Here is a 19,406-nt window from a genome sequence, read left to right as displayed (position 1 = left end):
TACAGCTTGAGAAATTCTAAAGGAAGCAACAGGATAATAATTTGGTAGAGGCATCATCTATTCTGGGCCCTCAGCATTCTAGATTACTTGGGTGGGGAGGGCAGCAGTTTAGGATTTTTCAAAGTTCTATATTTCTGCCAGGATTTCAACCTACCCAAGGATATTCTTATTGGGATTTCAGGGGACTGTGAAACCAAAGCCTTTCCAACATACGCTTTTCCTTAACGCTGATACAAGTAGTTCAACAAGCCAGCTCAAACACAACAAGGCATATTTCTTTTACTCTTTCCTTTGGTCAGGATAAGCTATTTCTGGCATTGTAGAGCTGCAGAAAAAATAGAGGATTCTCAATTCAAGTTCCTGGAGTTGATTTCTGGGAGAAGGAGCTTAGTGGAGGAAGAACAGATAAATCATATTTTAAGAACATGTTTGTTTAGAGAATTTTTGGTCTGATAGTTTCCTGGATCAAAGAGAGTAGAGGTCCATTCGGCCTTCCTCAGCAGACCATACCAGCCTCTTAGAGTGCAAGCTTTCTAGTCCGAGAAACAACAGCCCATGGAGAAGACCCTTTTCAGAGCTGGGGTGGAGGGCGGGGAGACCGTGCAGAAGGTACTTGTTGAGTGAATCTGGTAGCTTCCAGAGAGCGGTACTCATCATCTCTGGGCTGGGATTCCAGTCAGGCAGGAGAAACGTTGCCAGTCTCTGCTCTCGACCCCAGTCCTCAAGTTCATACAGATTGTACCACCAGCAAGCCCTTCACTTGCCAGCTGCTTTTACTAAGGAGGCAGCTACTGCAGACATGGTGAGAACTCTGCTCCCTTCGATTTCAATGCGTTACAGTTAACTAAGGAGTCTCATTTTCACAGAAGACTGACTTCACCCGTGATGGTAGCAGCTTAGCTGGGACTGATCTCTGCAATCTAATATCATGGAGCCTCAAAAAGACACAATCTCTTTTTAATGATGCCCATAAAAATGTGTGCTCTTTTTTTTTAATGTGTACTTTGAAGGGAAGGGACCAACTCCTGTCATATTTCTCCCTAGTATGAAAAAAGTCTATGACAAATATTGATAGGCTTCTTAGAGGGAAACATTTCTTATTTATTGAAGCTTAGAAGAAGAAATAATTTGGGTCAGATCACCTTCTTTTATCTTTTTCTCTCTTTCTCTGCTTCTCTCACATGCACACTCTGCATCTTTCTATTCTGCATCTTTCTATTCACTCCTGTCCTTGGTCACTCTCTATAGCCTTAGCCAAGAATGGACTCTTGAATGTTTGAAAGGACCAGAGGGTGGCAGAGCTAAGCCATTTATTTTGGCTGCTCTTAAAACTAATCTAGGTAAGTTGCAAACTAAGGTGAGAAGTTATTAGTATTATTATCTACCTGCTTAGTTGACATTTCTTAATTTAGGTGTAGCTGCAGTATTGGAGGTGGGTGAACTTACCATCTGCTCTATGCCAGTATCCAGTTCAACCTTCCTGTATAAATACTGGTCTAACCATGTAGAGGGTTTGAAAACCAGCAAACCACCTATTACATCTAAATAAGGTTTTCCCCCTCCCATAACATTTGGCATACGTCATCCCCCAAATAGAATATATCCTCTGTGCACAAACTGAAGAGGAAATTACGAAGGCATTGTCCTATTTGTTGGAGCCAGCTAAAAATGGTCTTAGCCTAAATTATCTAGTTGATTTTCTTTTTAATAATGATAAAATCTATTTTTGTTGATATGGTAAAGATCATATGGTAAAAACCATTTGATATGGTAAAAAATTACCATTTGATATGGTAAAAACCATGATAAAAACCAATTTATTGCTCAATCCTTACCTCATTATATATTAATGATAATACCTTCTCTCTGAGCATGCTCCATTTCTAATTCACGATGGTATTTTTGACTTTATAAGGATTGTTCTCTTCCCACCACTGCTCATCTTTGACCAAGTGGAGCAAAAAGCAAAATGAATCTGCAAAATTTCCGAAGAAGAAAGGTGACAAGGATTGTGTGGGTCCATGTACGTGTGTGTGTATGCGCATCTGGAGGGTTCAGAAATCAGAAAGTGACATTAAACTTTTCACTGTGTAAACCTCCAGTAGTTCAAGCACATGGACCAGTTAGAACTGGAAGGGGTTAGAGATCTGTACCACTCTCCCCACTGTGTAGAGGAACTAAAGCTAAATCATTTACTGAGGGTTCCCCAACACATTAGTGGTCGGACTAAAATTCTGCTTCTTGTTTTCACTGCTGTAATGTAATCACTCAGATTAATTTTCCATGAGGAATACCAAGTTTGAAATAGTTGGAGGAAAAATATCAGTGACCTCGCTCTGTGTCTCAAAAAGATGACTCTATTGTCTGTTAGATGCTGTCAACTAGCCCTGGCAGCTCCCAGAGGGCCTATAGGTTGGGTACAGTGGCAGAAGTTCAAGGACCCAGCAGAGGTTGGGCAAATGGCCCAGTGATTTCTCTCTTTCAGAGAGATTCCAGACACCTTGTACGAGGAGCCCAGTTTGAAATGTGCAGATACTGCTGTGTGAATGGAGGCAGAATGTCTTGGAACAATTGGTCCCTGACAGAGACCTAACGCCTTTGCTGCTTGATCACCTAGACATCAGACATTATGAATTTAGTCCAGTAATGAGTAAACTAGAGAAAAGGGCTGCTTTAATTTTTTTTTAATTAAAAAATGTTTTTCCCCTTAAAGTGAATATAAAGTGCTAGTGAAATGGTCAAATAGCCTCTCCAATGACTCGCGCGCCACTGCAGAATTGAGGATTTCCTCCCTTAATTAAAGTGAATGTCGTGCTAATATCAATTCAGTCCGGAACTGGCAGTATTTGTTCAAATCTCTCTGTTTCACCTTTCCTCCTTTAGATGCAGTTTGTGGTGGGGAAAAGGATAGTCGTAGATGAGAGATTCCTACTCAGGATTCCGGGTTCTATCCCACATCATCCAAGGCTAGAATACAGTTTAACTTTCTGGTCTACCCAGGCCAAGAGAAGGGAAGGCAATGACTTACTGACCTTGAACCTGGATGTAAACAGTTTTTTCATTCAAGCCTCAAAGCCAAATCCTTTTTTGGCTGCACAGTGCATTTTCTTTACCAAGATCACACTAGATCTTTGTCTTGGGCTTGGTTTTTTGGGGGGCCTCTATAGAGGTATTAGCTATTGTGCCACAGGGAATGGGAGAAATTTCCCTAGGGGAAGGAGCTTTAGGGAAGAGTTAGGCTCCCAGTGTCTTCCTTCTCTCCTCCCCCACACTGGGGATACTCTAAAGCCACATGTGAAACCCCAAGCCTCAGGACAAACTGATTGTCTGCTGTGTTCCACCATCTACCACTACTTTGATCCAGAGCCAAGACCCTAACATGCAAAGGAAGAAATGTACCCAGTATTCTGGTCACAGGCCACAGCAGGGAAGCATGCCCCATACAGCAGTGCCATCATTTCAGGCATGATGCTGTTGGCAGAGAGGACAGAGGCTCCTGGGGGCTACTCCTATCTTTAATTCTATGGTCCCTTTTGCAGACCTTCCAACAGTGAACATCCATGTCCTTTAGCAGGCCCCCACCCTTACAACTTATTTCCTAGTCTCTCTCCTTTTTTTCTGGAGTGCGCTAGCTAACCTGGGATAGTTCTGGCACTTCAGAGTTAGAAGCAAAGAAATATTTATCTAACTTTCCTAAATGTTAAAGCTAAGCAAAGCACCAAAAGAAAAACAAAAAAGACTTATAAAAATATAATGGGGTCATCCCCCCACGCTTCCCACATTATTTGTGGCATATGAAATGTCAAAATATAATGAACAGACTTTCTCAACACCACTATCTCTTTCCACCTGTATGTATCTGAGTTGTGGCTGCCTCATTACTACCCTTTCACATCTTAAAACTTCACTCTGTAGAACCACTATATAATAAATCTACTTCATCCCACGGACCCCACCTTCCCAAATATATATCCACTTGCAATTCCAAAGAGACTCTCCAAAAAAATAGATATTTGAAAAAAGTGCATCTGTGTATACTCCATCTATCTGCATATTTTTCTTGAGATTATTACTTTTTTTTAACCATAAAAAAGATTGCATATTAGCAATATAATGGGAAAACCATGGCGGCCATTTCTGGGTGGCAGTGAAGGGTAAGTGGGGTGGGTGTTGAAGCATAGAAGCAAGAGGGCTCAGAGAGAGGCAGGTGTGGTCCTTAGCCTTGAGACCTGAGGACTGATATGGGAGTTATCTTGATTATCAATCCTTGGGCCTCTGAGATTTCCCATCTCCTTAGTCATACCCTCTCTTCTCTCCATCCTTCCCTATTTCCACACCCATGACCAGGCCGCATAACCCTCTTGAAGCAGAGGTGGAATGGCTTTTTGGCATGTGTCCACCCAGGCCAGTTTGAAGACAGGCATGGCATTTGGAGGGCTGTGATATGGGACACACACCAGAGCAAGCTTATTTGTGACTATTTCCACTCTGGGAAAAATTGTCCGTCACTTCTGTGACTATAAAAATTTAAGCAGTTACTAGGCTGATAGGTTTAGAAACAAATCTTTTGTTTTTGTGTTTTGCATTAATATTAAGCATGAATATATATCATATATTACATTGCTTTCCTTCTGCTCTGGGGCAGACTGCACTCTTCTTCCAAATAGGAAAACTGCACAGCCCATGGACTCAAATTTTTGAAAGCTGTTATTCCCCCACTCCCTACCCCCCACCCCTAGCCCTCCCCTTCCTCCCGACCCCTCAGTTCTTATATTAGAAAAGCCCTTCCCACCCCCCTCCCACCAGCCCACCCGAGGTTAAATAGTGCCACATTCTAAGATTCATGCATCACTGCATTTTGCTATTGCACATAGTGCAGAGAAAGGAGTTTGTATGTGTGCCCCCTCCCTCTCCTTTTCTCTTCCTTAGGCTCTCAGATTCCTGTGCTATTCCCACTCTGCCCTCTCCCAGCCTCCCCCGACCCCTCCATCCCAGACCCGTCACTGGTTGTGGACATCCTCCCTGCGGACAATCTTGTAGATGATCCAGTAGAACATGTTGAAGATGAGGAAGGCCATGGGGAAGCCAATGCGGGATATTTTGTCGATCTTCTTGGCCCTCTGGATGAAGAGTTTTCGCATCTCCTCTGGGGACTTAGATGGTGCGGGAGGGGGGTTGGTGGTATTGTTGTTGTTGGCTCCTTTAACCGAGATGCCATCTTTGGCCTGCAGACAGGCTGGGCCCATCCCATAGGCAGAGAAGTTGAAGCGGCCTTCTCCAGCCTCATCCTCCTGGAATAGATTCAGCATGGGGCTCTACTTAAAATAAGACAGGGGCTGGGCACCCTCCCTGCAAGGCACTCCCCTGGGGGCCAGGCCAGGCCCATCTGGTTCTCCCTGCCTCTATCATTCCAGGTTTTCTGAAGGCTTTTAAGCTGGCTGGGGAGTTATGCCTTATAGAGGGGCGCCACTTGCATGCTGAAACAGATGCAAACCAGGGGATAGGAAATGCCTAGAGTATGCAGACCTATGTCCAAGTCTGGCTTGGTCACTTGCTGGCTGTGTGGCCTTAGGCAAGTTACTTCTTTGAGTCTCAGGGGTTTTTACTTCATCGTTTCCTGTGAGGGAAAATATTCACCCTACTACATCAAAAGGTTCTTTTGATCATCAGAGGTTATACATGAGCAGATGTTCTGGGTGCTGTTTTGTTAGAAATCAAGGGGAAAATTTGGAGAGATCCCCTGCTTTGCCTCTGTTGCCTCCTTGCCCTCTTTCTCCACCCCATTCCCCAGATGATGTTTTCTTGGGCATGGGTTGGAGGGAGGGGGCAGATGGCCTAGGAGAGAGCAATGCTATGGACCTCACCTGTTTCACACGGCGGGGAAGCCATAGCTTCTTTCTCCCTCCACGTTCCCACAGCCCTGGCACTTGTGACCTCAGACGTACCTCTGGATTAAGTTATTATTCAAGGCCCTCCATCATTTGGCTCAATTTACCTTTACAGGCTTCTGTCCTTCCCCTTGCTTTCTGCTTTGCATACCTGGCAGTTCGGTTGCACTTTGCAAGTCAGCCCTTGTGCATTTCTCTCTCCCTGCCTTGTATGCTCACTACCAACATGCCTGCTGCCTTTATTCTTCTAATTTCTCCCTTTCCTAGCTCCTGGTTATCTTTTACTGATCTGACTTATGGAGACACTGTTGTCTGCTCTCATCATGTCTGGCTTTATCATCTTCCCGGGTGAGCTCTGGTGGCACCGAGAGCCTCAGCTGAGCTGTTGATTCAGTGTGTAGCTCTGGGGAATTTTTATCAGCTCACATTGTGTTCCTAGGGAGTGAGGGTTCTTAGAGTAGGAGGCCTATCTTCTGCTTGTTCCTGTGTAGGACAGGGCTGACGTAAAACAGAAGACACAGTAGAGGAGCCCCTTTCCAGGTCTGTTCCTGCCACCCTTGCTTGGGCCACCCTAGGAGCAACTTGTGACAACTTCAGCCCAGTCTTCCTCCTGTCTCCAGTCCGGTCCCCCCAACCCATCTGAGTTGTCATAACACAGATCTTACTGGTCTTTTGTTTGAACTTAATAGGCTGCCCCTGGCTTCAGGGTAATTAACATCCTAACATGGTAAATGAGGCCTTGGATGACCTGAGCTCTGCCTGCCTCTCCAGTCTCATCTGTGCCGTTCTCCGTCTGGCATTCTATGCGCCAGTCACCCTGAAATATGTACATATATTCAAAAGTGCCATTCTCCTTTTTCAGCTGTGGGCCTCTGTTCAAATTGTTCTGTCTTCCTGGCACATACTCCTAACCTCTGCTTCCAATGCCTTCTCTTTCACTGAACTAATGTCTTACTCTGAAGCCTTCCCTGAGGGCAAGGATAGTGAGGTGCTCCTGCTATGTGCTCCATGAGCTCCATGTACATCCCTCTCTTTTTTTTAAGCTCTTATCAAATTATGTTTCTTTTAAAAAAATATAATCTTTATCTCTTGCAAACCTTTTTATTTTTATTTTTTAGAGAGTGAGGGTGGAGCAAGGGCAGAAGGAGAGAAAGAGAATCTTAAGCAGGCTCTATGCCCAGTGCAGAGCCTGACATGGGGCTGGATGTTAAGACCCTGAGACCATGGCATGAGCCAAAATCCAGGGCCAGATGCTGACTCTGAGCCACCCAGGCGCTGTACATTATGTTTCTTAATTCATGTCTATTTCTCCCATTAGACTGTAAGCTTTATGAAGGCAGAGTCTTACTCATGTTAATTGCACCCTCAACACTGAACATATGCACAGAGTTCCTGGACATAAGCTCAAAGCTCAGTAAATATTTGTGGAATAAATAAGTAAATGTTTACTAGCATATCTTCACTACTCCTAGTTTCCTTTTTTTTTTTTTTTCTTTTTTTTTTTATGAGGTTGTATTCCTGGCACCAGGGGATTTGAGACATGAAAAATGCTCAAGAAATCTTTGGTAAATGGTTGAATCTGGTCCAACACCCTCACGGCAGAAAGGGGGAAAGAACATGTGCTTGGCAAATAGATCTCAATAAATATTTGTCTCTGAGTAGGGCAACAGTAGAAGGTTTGTGCCAGGGCCAAGGAAAGGAGTTGGGGGCAGCTGTCCAAATTACTGGACCCTGTGCCTGGAAGGGGGTTTGAGTCCAACTCCATTGCTTACGAGTATAAATCTGCCCTAGCTGCAGGATGTGATGCTTGAAAATGTTTTCTTGCTGGGTTCTAGTTATGCAAGGGAAGCACCAAATTAATTTTATATACAGCTTTGGGCGAATTATTCTCTGCCTTCCTCATCTATTAAACATGGGAGTGGCAGGGGTGGAGGTGTGGCCTGGAGGCCCCATCTAGTTAGATGATCATCAATTTCACACTTTACCTAGGAGAAAGGAAATTCGCTAGAAATGACTGGAGAGAGGCTTGCTATTCCTGTTCTCTCCAGCAGATGGCAGGAAATGAAAGCTTGGGGACGGAGCCGGGGGAAATCTGGTTGTCTCTTCTAGAACCCAGGGAGGTTGGGAGTGTGCCTGCCCAGTCGGGATCGCAGATTTCCTAATAATCTGACTAATGAGGCCGGCCAGGGAATTTGAGGACCAGATGCTTTGTGCCCAACAAATGAGGTAACATGGGAGGATGGTGGGAGTTGAGGAGCCTGGCCAAGATCACAGGCTCTGACAAACTCAGGCATGGAGCTAGTTACTTTTCACTCACCATCTGGGGCTGAAAACCCCCTCTGCACCCTTCCCACTGAAGGGAGGTTTCTGCAGCCCAAGCTTATGCACTGCTGATGTACAAGCCACATCCAGAGGGGTTTACTGCAAAGGAAGTGCTGCTTTATGCAATTCTGCATCCTTGTAGTTTCTGACATTTCAGCCAATTTCAGAACCCTGAGGAACAAGGTCACACTGATTCAGCCACACATAAGGGGCTGTGCAGGAGAAATGTGAGTGAAGAAATGAGCCAGGGCTGAAAAAAAAATCTCTAGTCAGAAGAGACCATGGCAAAGCAGAGAGTGTGTTCCTACCCACAGGCAGTTCTTATGACCTTGTATCAGGTGGGACGTGAATCCAGTGGGACCAGAGGCTGTGACTTTTTGAGTGAAGATAAAAGTGTGATTTTTAAATGCTGGCCCTTATTTTAGACTTCTAAGACACTGCTAGTGAAAATACAGATAGATGCATGTTGAATTAGAACTCTGGCAGCTGGTTTTTGACCTTTGCCTTGGGATAAGTCTTGCTTCTTATTTGTGATCTAATAAATCTCAGGGTTATTTTTATTGGCTTCAGGATGGAAACATTGATGGACAGATAAGCAACTGATGGTATAGGGTCAGTAGGAGCCGTGGGACCTCAAGTACCTACCCTGCTTTTGCCCCTAGCACCTCTGTGATCCTAGTGACTTGCTTCTCCTTGCTGTTGTCACTTGCATGGGCAGAATGGACAGAGATGCCCTCTAAGAACTCTTTCAGCACTACTAACATGCTGTGAGAGAGGGAGGAGGAAATGGAGCCCAGATTTCTGATCAAATCTGATAGTGGCTTTATTGACATTTCACCTGGCCCCAGAGAAAGTTTAATTTTCCTCTAGTGTGTAAAACTGGTAAGGAGTTGGTGAGGGTGGAGGCAGCCTTTGGAAGTACTGTAGGCCCCCCATACTGCACATTTTCAGGGGGTTCCATTTACATTTAGCCTATGCAAATAGCATCCCCTGGAGTTGTGCAGTGCACAGTCTACTGGCCTGATGCTAGTCAAATATTTTGGACATAATCTTCCCAAATAAGTGTCCCTTTAACAAATATATTAACCCTCTTTTACCTGAGGAAAATGGAAAAAGCAGCTAGCCAGTGGGAAAAAAGGAAAAATAATAAATTCCCAAGATAGGCACGTTTGATCAGTTCCTTGCTTGGATTATTTTAATAGTCAAAGGCTAAGTATCCAATGGGCAGTAGGGACTAAAACTAGAGGTCTTTTGAGAATGCCTGTCTGGCTTGCTGCACTGAAGATAGTTTTCTCTTCCTTTTTTTTTTTTTTTTTTTTTTAGATTTTATTTTTTTATTCATGAGAGACAGAGAGGGGCAGAGACACAGGCAGAGGGAGAAGCAGGCTCCATGCCGGGAGCCTGATGTGGGACTCCATCCCAGGACTCCAGGATCAGATGTGGGACTCGATCCCAGGACTCCAGGATCACTCCCCTGGCCAAAGGCAGGTGCCAAACCTCTGAGCCACCCAGGGATCCCCATAGTTTTCTCTTCTAATGCAGATTTAGAAGGATGGTTACACCTGAACGCCCATAGACATTTTCTGTCTTGAAATGTCTGCCTCCTGCCTATGGTAAACTACTAGAAGTTAATTGAATCAGATAGCTGATGTTTAAGAAATACACTGATGAAAATACTGTGTGCGTGTAATCATTTTATTCCCTGGCCCTTATTTGGCAGGAACAAAACTTAAAGCTACCTCATAATCTGATTTAATCTTCACCACAGTCCTCCATTGTGCCAATTCAGTCCATTTTACAGATGGAGAAACTGGGCCAAGAAAAAGGCTATCTTTAAATCACAGTGATAAAAAAAACAAAAACAAAACAAAAACAAAACAAAACAAAACAAAAAACAGGGATGGGACTCCTGGGTGGCTCAGCGATTTGGTGCCTGCCTTTGGCTCAGGGCATGATCCTGGAGACCTGGGATCAAGTCCCATGTCGGGTTCCCTGCATGGAGCCTGCTTCTTCCTCTGCCTGTGTCTCTGCTTCTCTCTCTCTCTCTCTCTCCATCTCTCATGAATAAATAACTAAAATCTTAAAAAAAAAAAAACAAAACAAAGAGGGTCCTTTGACACAACACATTGCAGCTGAGTAGTAGACAGCTATTTGAAGCAGGTCAGTCTAAAGCTTATACATCTGTGGTGTATGGCAGGTATTTGGTATGGCCTGACAGGTCAGTGTATTATGGGTTCTTGTTTGCTCTAATCTAATCTATTGCTGGAAAAACTTCTGGGTAGGCTCTCTGACCGGAAGGGCTCCTCTTTGTTCATTAGGTTATCCCTTTGTCCATTTGTTCAGTAAATGCCTATAGCATATTCACTATGTGTCAGGCATTGTGTTAGTTACCAGAGACAGCACTGAGCAAAAATAGACACGGTCTCCACCATTATGGAGCTTATAATTCAGTGGAAGAGATAAGCACAAAACAACTACATCACTGAATGTATAATTGTAAATCAAGATAAATGTTCAGAAGGAGGGAAACTGAGTTCTATTAGAGCATGACCTTTGTTAGCTCACACAGCATCCTTGTCCCTCCTTTCTAAACATATGAATGGGAATCCCTTCCTTTGGCTGATACAGTCTATGCTGAGACAGGTCTTGGGGAAAAGTGCTTCATTGGCTAGGGGCCTGTGTAGGATATAGTCTGCATGGCCATACTTGACAGCCTTGCGTGAGTACCTCACTACAGGACCTAGACCTTGACTCAGGTATCAGGAAAGATGCCTCAGCTAAGAACCAGAAAATAAGTGCTTGGTTAACACTAAGCAAATGCACGGGGAGGGCATTCCAGGAAAGAACAAGACATCTAAAGTCCTATGTGTATGTTTGAGCAACAAGGGAAAAAAATAGGGTAGTTGGTGCTCAGAGATCAAAGGAGAAAGTGGTGTAAAGATGAGGCTGGAAAGAAAAGTGGATTCTCTGATATCCAGAGGTGAGGATTACTAGAGAGCATCTCCAGTTCCTCCAGCAATAGCCACAAATTCTCCAACTGTGAGACTGCACTCTCACCTTACATGTCCCAAAAAGATGGATACAAATCTTTCTCTTCCTTATCTTAATGACGGTACTTTTTTCAATTTCTGGAAAAATAACAAGCCCAACTTCCCTTTTGACTACAGTCATATTAAACAGATCACATCAATGATAAATGTCACCACTGTAAAAACTACTTAATTTGTAAGGAAATTCTGTTTCATAGTAAAAATAATTGTGGTTGGAGGAAAAAAAAAAAGGTGAGGTGAGGTCTTTGGGGAAATATTTATAGACCAAGGTGTACAATCAGTTTGTTCCCACAGACGGCACTCTCCCCAATGGCATTTGCTGGTTGGAACACAGCCTCTGAGTTAGCAGAGGTTGGTGACTGTGTATAGATAGTCTGCCAAGTAGTTTTTTATTCACACCCTCATAAAGTGAGAGAATGCACTCTGGGGGAGAATCTTGCATGAGGCCCCTTTTATGGAAGTAGGAAGCAAAGACCTGGCACTTGGACATTCTACTCAAAGATCTTAACCTTTTGTGGTGCAATGCCCTTCTAGAACCAAACCCTTGGAAATAATGCAGCCTTGCAGAAAACACCAATAAAAATCTTTCAGCCTGCCACGCTTCAAGGTCACAGCTAGTTATTATCTTAGCTCCTCAGTGTTTGCTCTATCACTTCTGTTTTCAGGTATAACTGGATCATTTCTATGTGTTATGGTTGGAAGAATAACTGCCTACAGACCCAACAAGGCATTATTTATGGGATGGGAAGTTAGGTCTTCTAGGACTTCAATCCCTATTTTATATCTGCCTTACGCACTGAGAAGGATGGTCCAGTGAAACACATATCACAAGACAAGGCTGCTTGGAACTCTTCTGTTTACTACCAACTCTCCCTCCTTAGGTAGTGATTCAAAGTCCTACCTTGTGATGTCTTCGCTTCCTCCTGAATCGGAGCAGCTCTTTGTGCTGCCGAGACACAAAGTTGACAGCAGCATACTCAAGCAGGGCTGAGAACACGAAGAGGAGGCACACTGCCATCCAAATGTCAATGGCTTTCACATAGGACACCTGAAGTGGGGATGAGAAGAACACAGGGGCATGAAGGTAGGGGAGAATGAAATATCTCAATATTTCTGCTCCTCAGTAACTCCCCCATCACCCACTGCTTTTCCCTCCTCAGCTAGGATATTAGGAAGGTACAAAGGAAAACAGAAGAAAAATGAATCAAGAAGACTGTCTAAAACACTAGAGAAAATAGAATATGGTACCCAGAAGAGTAGTAAAGAGAGGAGGATGGGGTATCTAGCAACAAAATTGAGTGAAATGGAATGTTGTGTTTAGTCTAAGGGTGATAGGAACAGAATGGTATATATATCATTAAAAGTAAACAGATGATGTTAAAAAGTATCAGAGTAAGATCTTCAAGAATTCTTTTCTCTATAAAAGGAATGAAGACAACAGCAGAAATGGTCAGAATCAATTGTCTCAGAAGCTCTGTTAACCAAAGGCTAACAGCAATCTTGAAAGAATTTACTTAAAAAGTCAGCTGAATGCCAGTAAGAGCATCAAACTTTGTAGCATTAAAAAAAAAAACAAAAACAAAAAACCTAGCTTCATTGAGATGTAATTCATATACCATACAATTCACACACTTAAAGTGTATATTTCAATAGTTTTAAATACATTTGAGATATATGCAACCATCATCACAGTCAATTTTGGAATGTTTTCATCACCTCCAAAAGAAACCTAGTAACCTTTAGCCATCATTCTTTTCCCTGTTCCGCCAATTCCTGTCTCTCCCCCTACCCCATACCAAGCAACCATTAATCTACATTCTGTCTTTATAGGTTTCCCCATTCTGAGCATTTCCTATGAGTGGAATCATACACCATGTGTCCTTTTATGACTAGCTTCATTTACTTAGCATATTTTCAAGATTCATCCATGTTGTAGTCTGTCTTTTTTCTTTTCTTTTCTTTTCTTTTCTTTTCTTTTCTTTTCTTTTCTTTTCTTTTCTTTTCTTTTCTTTTCTTTTTTTTTCTTTTCTTTTCTTTTCTTTCTTTTCTTTTCTTTTCTTTTCTTTCTTTCTTTTCTTTTCTTTCTTTTCCTTTTCCTTTTCCTTTTCCCCTTTTCCTTTTCCTTTTCCTTTTCCTTTCCTTTCTTTATTCATGAGAGACAGAGACACAGGCAGAGGGAGAAGCAGGCTCCATGCAGGGAGCCTGACGTGGGACTCCATCCCGGGACTCCAAAATCTCACCTTGGGCCAAAGGCAGGAACCAAACCTCTGAGCTACCCAGGGATCCCCTATATTTCATTCTTTTTTAAAAAAAAGATTTATTTGAGAAAAAAATAGTGCAAGCAGGAGAGGAAGAGAGAAACCCAAGCAGATTTCCCGCTCAGCATGGAGCCTGCTGCAGGGCTTGATCTCATGACACTGAGATCATGATCCATGCCAAGACCAAGAGTCAGACACTTAACTGACTGAGCCACCCCTATATTTCATGTCATTCTCTATTATGGCCAAATAATATTTCATTATGTGGATATACCACATTTTGTTGATCCAGTCATCAGTTGATGGACATTTAAGTTTCAACTTTTGGGCTATTATCAATAATGCTGCTGTGAACATCTGTTGTACAAGTTTTTGTGTGGACATATGTTTTCATTTCTCTTGGGGCCTTGTGGTGTTTTAACCTGCCAAATTCCTGTTCTCCTGTCTCCAGTTCTGTGCTAGCCTTGAAAACCAACAGCCTGTAATCATTCTGAAAACCAGTATCCAGGCAATCAGTGTATGGGGTAGAACAGAGTTGGAGCTTCTTTAAAGTCCCATTCCCAGAGAACTGTCATTATTTAACTTGTCTTCCTTTCTGAAAGACCTCACTCACAAAAAGGGCTGTCTTTATTTGGCCTGACTTGGAGCGGGCCCAATGTGAACAGCCTTTTCCCTGGAGGCATCTGTTGAAAACAGTCAGTGGCAATTGTTGAACATCACATCAGCCTGAGGCAGTAGGTAATAGTTGAGGCAAACAATAGGTTGATTAAAAAAGCTTAAAAGGAAAATCTGGGGGAATGAGATGTCCATAGGGGGCTTTAGAAAGCTCTGACATATTTCTGGGAATTGGTGTGCATACTTAAGCCTGTGTTCTACTCAGGGAAGACCTGAGAAGGCCCCTTCCCTCTCAACTCTGTCTAACCTTGACACACTGAGCAAGCTGCAAGTGAAGGGTAAGGCAAAACTGTAAACTGCTTGGCTGAGTGTTGGAGGTGTGTTCTAATATATCTGTAGAGCCTTAGGAGAAAGTTGGGAGATTTCTAGGTTCCACACATTTAAGCAAATTTCTGTCCAATTTTAGCTAACCACCAAGCTGAGCAGAGACTTCACTGACCCTATACAACAAAGACCATATACAATACAATACAGACCTTAGAGAATTAATTCACAAGAGTTACTAAACAAACAGCAACAAGAATCTGATTTCCCGAGATGCCATTACATTATGTAAAATGTAGTTTTCAACCCAAAATTATAAGATATACAAAGATATAAAGGATGGCCTTGCAATGGACTAAATGTTTGTGTCCCTGCCCCCCTCCCGTCATAGATTGAAATCCTAATTCCAATGTGATGGTATTTGGAGTTGGGGCCATTAGGATGTCATTAGATCATAAGAGTGGAACCCTCATGAAGGGATTAGTGCCTTTATAAAAGGATACCAGCTAGCTAGCTAGTTCTCTGTCCACCCTGTGAGGATATAATAATAAGTAGGCAATTTGCAACTGGAAGAGGGTCCTCACCAGAACCCTACTATGCTGGCACCTGATCTCAGACTTCCAGTCTCCAGAACTCTGAAAAATAAATTTTTGTTATTTATAAGTCACCCAGTCTCTGGTACTTCGTTATCGCAGCCCAAATTGACTAAGCCCCATACACAGAAAAAAAAAAAAACAAAAAAAAAAGTAGTCAAAAGAAGCTGCCCCTGAGGAAGCCCAGATGTTGGATTTACTGAAGGCTTTTTTTCCCCCAAAGATTTTTAATTTATTTTTTCATGAGAGACACATACAGAGAGAGGCAGAGACATAAGCAGAGAAAGAAGCAGGCTCCATGTAGGAAGCCCGATGTGGCACTCCAGGATCACGCCCTGGGCCCAAGGCAGACACTCAACTGCTGAGCCATTCAGGTGTCCCTTACTGAAAGTTTTAAATCAGTTACTTTAAATGTGTTCAAAGAACTAAAGGAGACCTGTATAAACAACTAAAGGAAAGTACCAGTATAAAGTCTTACCAAACAGAATAGGAGATAGGAATGATAAAAAGAACCAAATAGAAATTCTGGAGTTGAAAAATAACTGAAGAGTTCACTAGAGACGATAAATAGCATATTTGAGCCGACAGAAGAATCAGTGAAGTTGAAGAATCAGTGAACTCAAGGTTATCTTGTCTGAAGAACAGAATGAAGAAAAATGAACAGAGCCTCAGAGATCTGTGAGGAACCATCAAATACACTAACATGTTTAATGAGTGTGCCTGAAGGAGAAAAAAGAAGCAAAATATTTAAAGAAATAATGGCCAAAACATCCTCAAATTTGAAGAAAAACACTAATTAATGTCCACATCTAAGAAGTATGAACTCCAAGCAAAATAAAGAGCTCCACACCTACACACTTCATAATCAAACTGCCAGAAGACAAAGAGAGAATCTTAAAAGCTGCAAGAGAAAAGCAACTCATCGTATACAAGGGATCCTCAATAAGAATGACAACTGATTTCTCATTGGATTGATTATATACTTTTAAGTTGGAGTGGGGGAATAGAAATTATTAAAGCACAGAGATGACCCATGGGCATAAAGAACTGCATTGCAATTGTGAGGAGTGAGGTTTTTTTTTTTTTTTAAGATTTTATTTATTCATGAAAGACACACACACACAGAGGCAGAGACACAGGCAGAGGGAGAAGCAGGCTCCATGCAGGAAGCCCAGTGTGGAACTTGATCCCAGGACCCCAGGATCACACCCTGAGCCAAAGGCAGACACTCAACCACTGAGCCACCCAGTCATCCTGAGTAGTGAGATTTCTCATTAGAATTCAAGCAGTCTAATACAGATGGCTAACAGACACATGAAAAAATGCTCAACATCACTCATTATGAGGGAATAAAAACTAAAACCACCATGAGAGATAACACCTTATACCTGTCAGAATGGCTAAAATTAACAACTCAGGAAACAACAGATGTTGGTGAGGAGGCAGAGAAAGAGGAACACTCTTACACTGTTTGTGGGAATGCAAAGTGATGCAGCCACTCTGGAAAACAGTAGGGAGGTTCCTCAAAAACTTAAAAATAGAACTATACTATGATCTAGCAATTGTACTACTAGGTACTTATCAAAAGGATACAAAAATAGTGATTTGAAAGGGCATGTGCACCCCAATGTTTATAGCAGCATTATCAATAATAGCCAAACTATGGAAAGAGCCCAAATGTCCATCAACTGATGACTGGTAAAGAAGATGTGAGGTGTACACACACACATACACACACTGGAATATTACTCAGCCATCAAAAAGAATGAAACCTTGTCATTTGCAATGACATGGATAGAACTAGAGGGTATTATGCTAAGTGAAATAAGTCAGAGAAAGACAAATGCCATATGCTTTCATGCATGTGGAATTTAAGAAACAAAACATGAACATAGAGGAAGGGAAGGTAAAATAAAATAAGATAAAAGCAGAGAGGGAGGCAAACCGTAAGAGACTCTTAACTATAGAGAATAGACTGAGGGTTGCTGGCAGGAGATGGGTGAGGGTGGGGTAAATGGATGATGGGCATTAAAGAGTGCACTTGTGATGAACAATGGGTGTTATATGTAAGTGATGAATCACTAAATTCTCCTGAAGCTAATACTACACTATATGTTAACTTGAATTTAAATAAAATCTTGGGAAAAAAAGAAAAGAATCAAGCAGTGTAGAAGACAGTGGAATGACCTATGAAATGAAAAGACATCCTTTGCTTATGGATTGGAAGACTTGCTATCATTAAGATGGCAACATTCCAAATTCATCCACAGACACAGTGCATTTTTAATCTAACTTCCCTTTTTATTTTTGTTGCAGAAATTGACAAACAACTTAAAAATTCATATTCTGGTTCATATGGAAATATAAGGGACCCAGGATAGCCAAACCAATCTTTAAAAAGAACAAAGTTAGAGGACTCACACTTGCCAATTTTAAAACTTACTACAAAGCAAAAGTAATCAACAGTGTGGTACTGACATAGGTTAAGTATGTCAGTGGAATAGAACTGAGAGTCCAGAAATAAACCTATATATTTATGGTCAGTTGATTTTTGACAAGGTTATAAACTCAATGGAGGGAAAGGATAGTCCTTTCAACAAATAGTGCAGCAGTAACAGGACATCCACATGCAAAAGAATGATATCCCTCCCTCATACTATATGCAAAATGCAAAATGGATTAAAGCCTAAATTAGGGCTAAACTACCAAATTCTTAGAAAAGAACATAGGTATAAATTTTTGTGACATTAGATTAGGCATTAGTTTCTTAGATACAATAACAAAGGCCAAGCAACAAAAGAAAAAATAGATAAGTTTTATACTTCATCAAAATTAATAACTTTTGTGTATTAAAGGACACAATCAAGTGAAAAGACAACCCACAAAATGTGAGGAAATATTTGCAAATCATGTATTTGATAAGGGATTAACATTTATAATGCACAAGGAACTCTTATAACTCAATAATAAAAAGAGAAATACCTTTATTATAAATTGGTCAAAATATTTGGATATTTCTCCTAAGAAGTTACAGAAATGGCCAATAAACACATGAAAAGAATACTCAACATTATTAATCACTAGGAAAATGCAAACCAAAACTACAATGAGATAGATACTACTTCACATCCATTAAGATGTTTATAATAAAAAAAGACGATAGAAGCATTAGTGAGGAAGTGGAGAAATTGGAACCCTGGTAAGATTATGAAGTAGTGTAGACACTTTGGAGAATAGTTTGGTAGTTCCTCACAAGTTTAATATGTAGTTTCCATATGACCCAACAATTCCACTCCTAGATATATATATTTATCAGAGTTGAAAACATATGTCCACACAAAAACTTCTACACAGATGTTCATAGCAGCATTATTTACAATAGCCAAAAAGCGGGAATAACTCAAATGTCCCTCAACTGATAAACAGATAAGAAAAATGATAGACCCATACAATGGAAATATTACTCAGCTACAAAAGAAAATGAAATACTGATACAATGTACAGATGAATCTTGAAAACATTGTGCTAAATGAAAGTACACATATTATATGATTCCATTTATATGAGATGTCCAGAATAAGCAAGATCATGGAGGTGAAAAGTAGAGTAGGCATTGCCAGAGGCTGGTCAGAGAGGGGAATGAAGGATGACTATTGATGGGTAATGGGGGTTTCTTTTTGGGGTGATGAAAATGTCCTGAAATTAGATAGCTGTGAGGACGTGCAACTTTATGGATATATTAATTGCCCCTGGATTTTATGTTTTTAAAAAAGTGAATGAGGAAGAATGTGAGGTTGAGTGCTAATAGTATATGGAGCCAAATACCAAGTCTGGTGTCAACAATGAATGGAGCAGAATGTTGAGTCTATTGTAAATCATAAGTGAAAGAGAATGTGGCACCAACAATAGACAGTGGAGTAGGATGTTGAGTCTAACATAAGGAAAAGGAAGCAGATACATATGTTGTTACAATTGTACAGAGCAGAATGTGTTGCCAAGTGGTAACAGTAAATGGAATTTGGTTTCAAGCATTTATAGTGAATCTAGCAGAATGCAAAATCTAGTGTCAATAGTGCAAAGGGTAGATTATTGTTTTTTTTTTTTTTGTAAGAGTGAATAAAGGAGAGAGTGTTGATGGGAGATGAAGCAGAATGTCATCTCTCACATTAAAAGTTAATGGGACATCTGTGGTGCCTGGGTGGCTCAGTTGGTTAAGTGTCTGCCTTTGGCCCAGGTCATGATCTCAGGACTCTGGGATGGAGCCCTACATAGGGCTTCCTGTTCAGCGGGGGTCTGCTTCTCCCTTTCCCTCAGACTGTCCCTCCCCCCCAACCCCCATGCTTTCTTAGTCCCAAA

General features: G+C 41.7%; 1 protein-coding gene across 2 annotated transcripts in view; it reads right to left on the bottom strand.

The window, feature by feature from the left end:
* Positions 1-254: 254 nt before the first annotated feature.
* Positions 255-19,406, bottom strand: part of GLRA1 (glycine receptor alpha 1) — an 88,768-nt gene continuing 69,616 nt past the window's right edge. The window contains exons 8-9 of one of the 2 annotated variants that reach the window (XM_072756790.1): positions 12,162-12,308; positions 255-5,291 (exon numbers count right to left, since the gene is read on the bottom strand). In XM_072756790.1, coding sequence (XP_072612891.1) covers positions 5,001-5,291; positions 12,162-12,308 — 438 coding nt within the window. In that variant the 3' untranslated portion in view covers positions 255-5,000. Of the gene's footprint in view, positions 5,316-12,161; positions 12,309-19,406 lie in introns of both variants that reach the window. The other variant, XM_026010585.2, reaches the window with a different exon arrangement.

The sequence above is a fragment of the Vulpes vulpes genome, chromosome 4 (genome assembly GCF_048418805.1).
Source record: "Vulpes vulpes isolate BD-2025 chromosome 4, VulVul3, whole genome shotgun sequence".
NCBI classification, from domain to species: domain Eukaryota; kingdom Metazoa; phylum Chordata; class Mammalia; order Carnivora; family Canidae; genus Vulpes; species Vulpes vulpes.
Note: the sequence above shows the minus strand (reverse complement) of the source record. Positions and strands in the feature narration are given on the sequence as shown.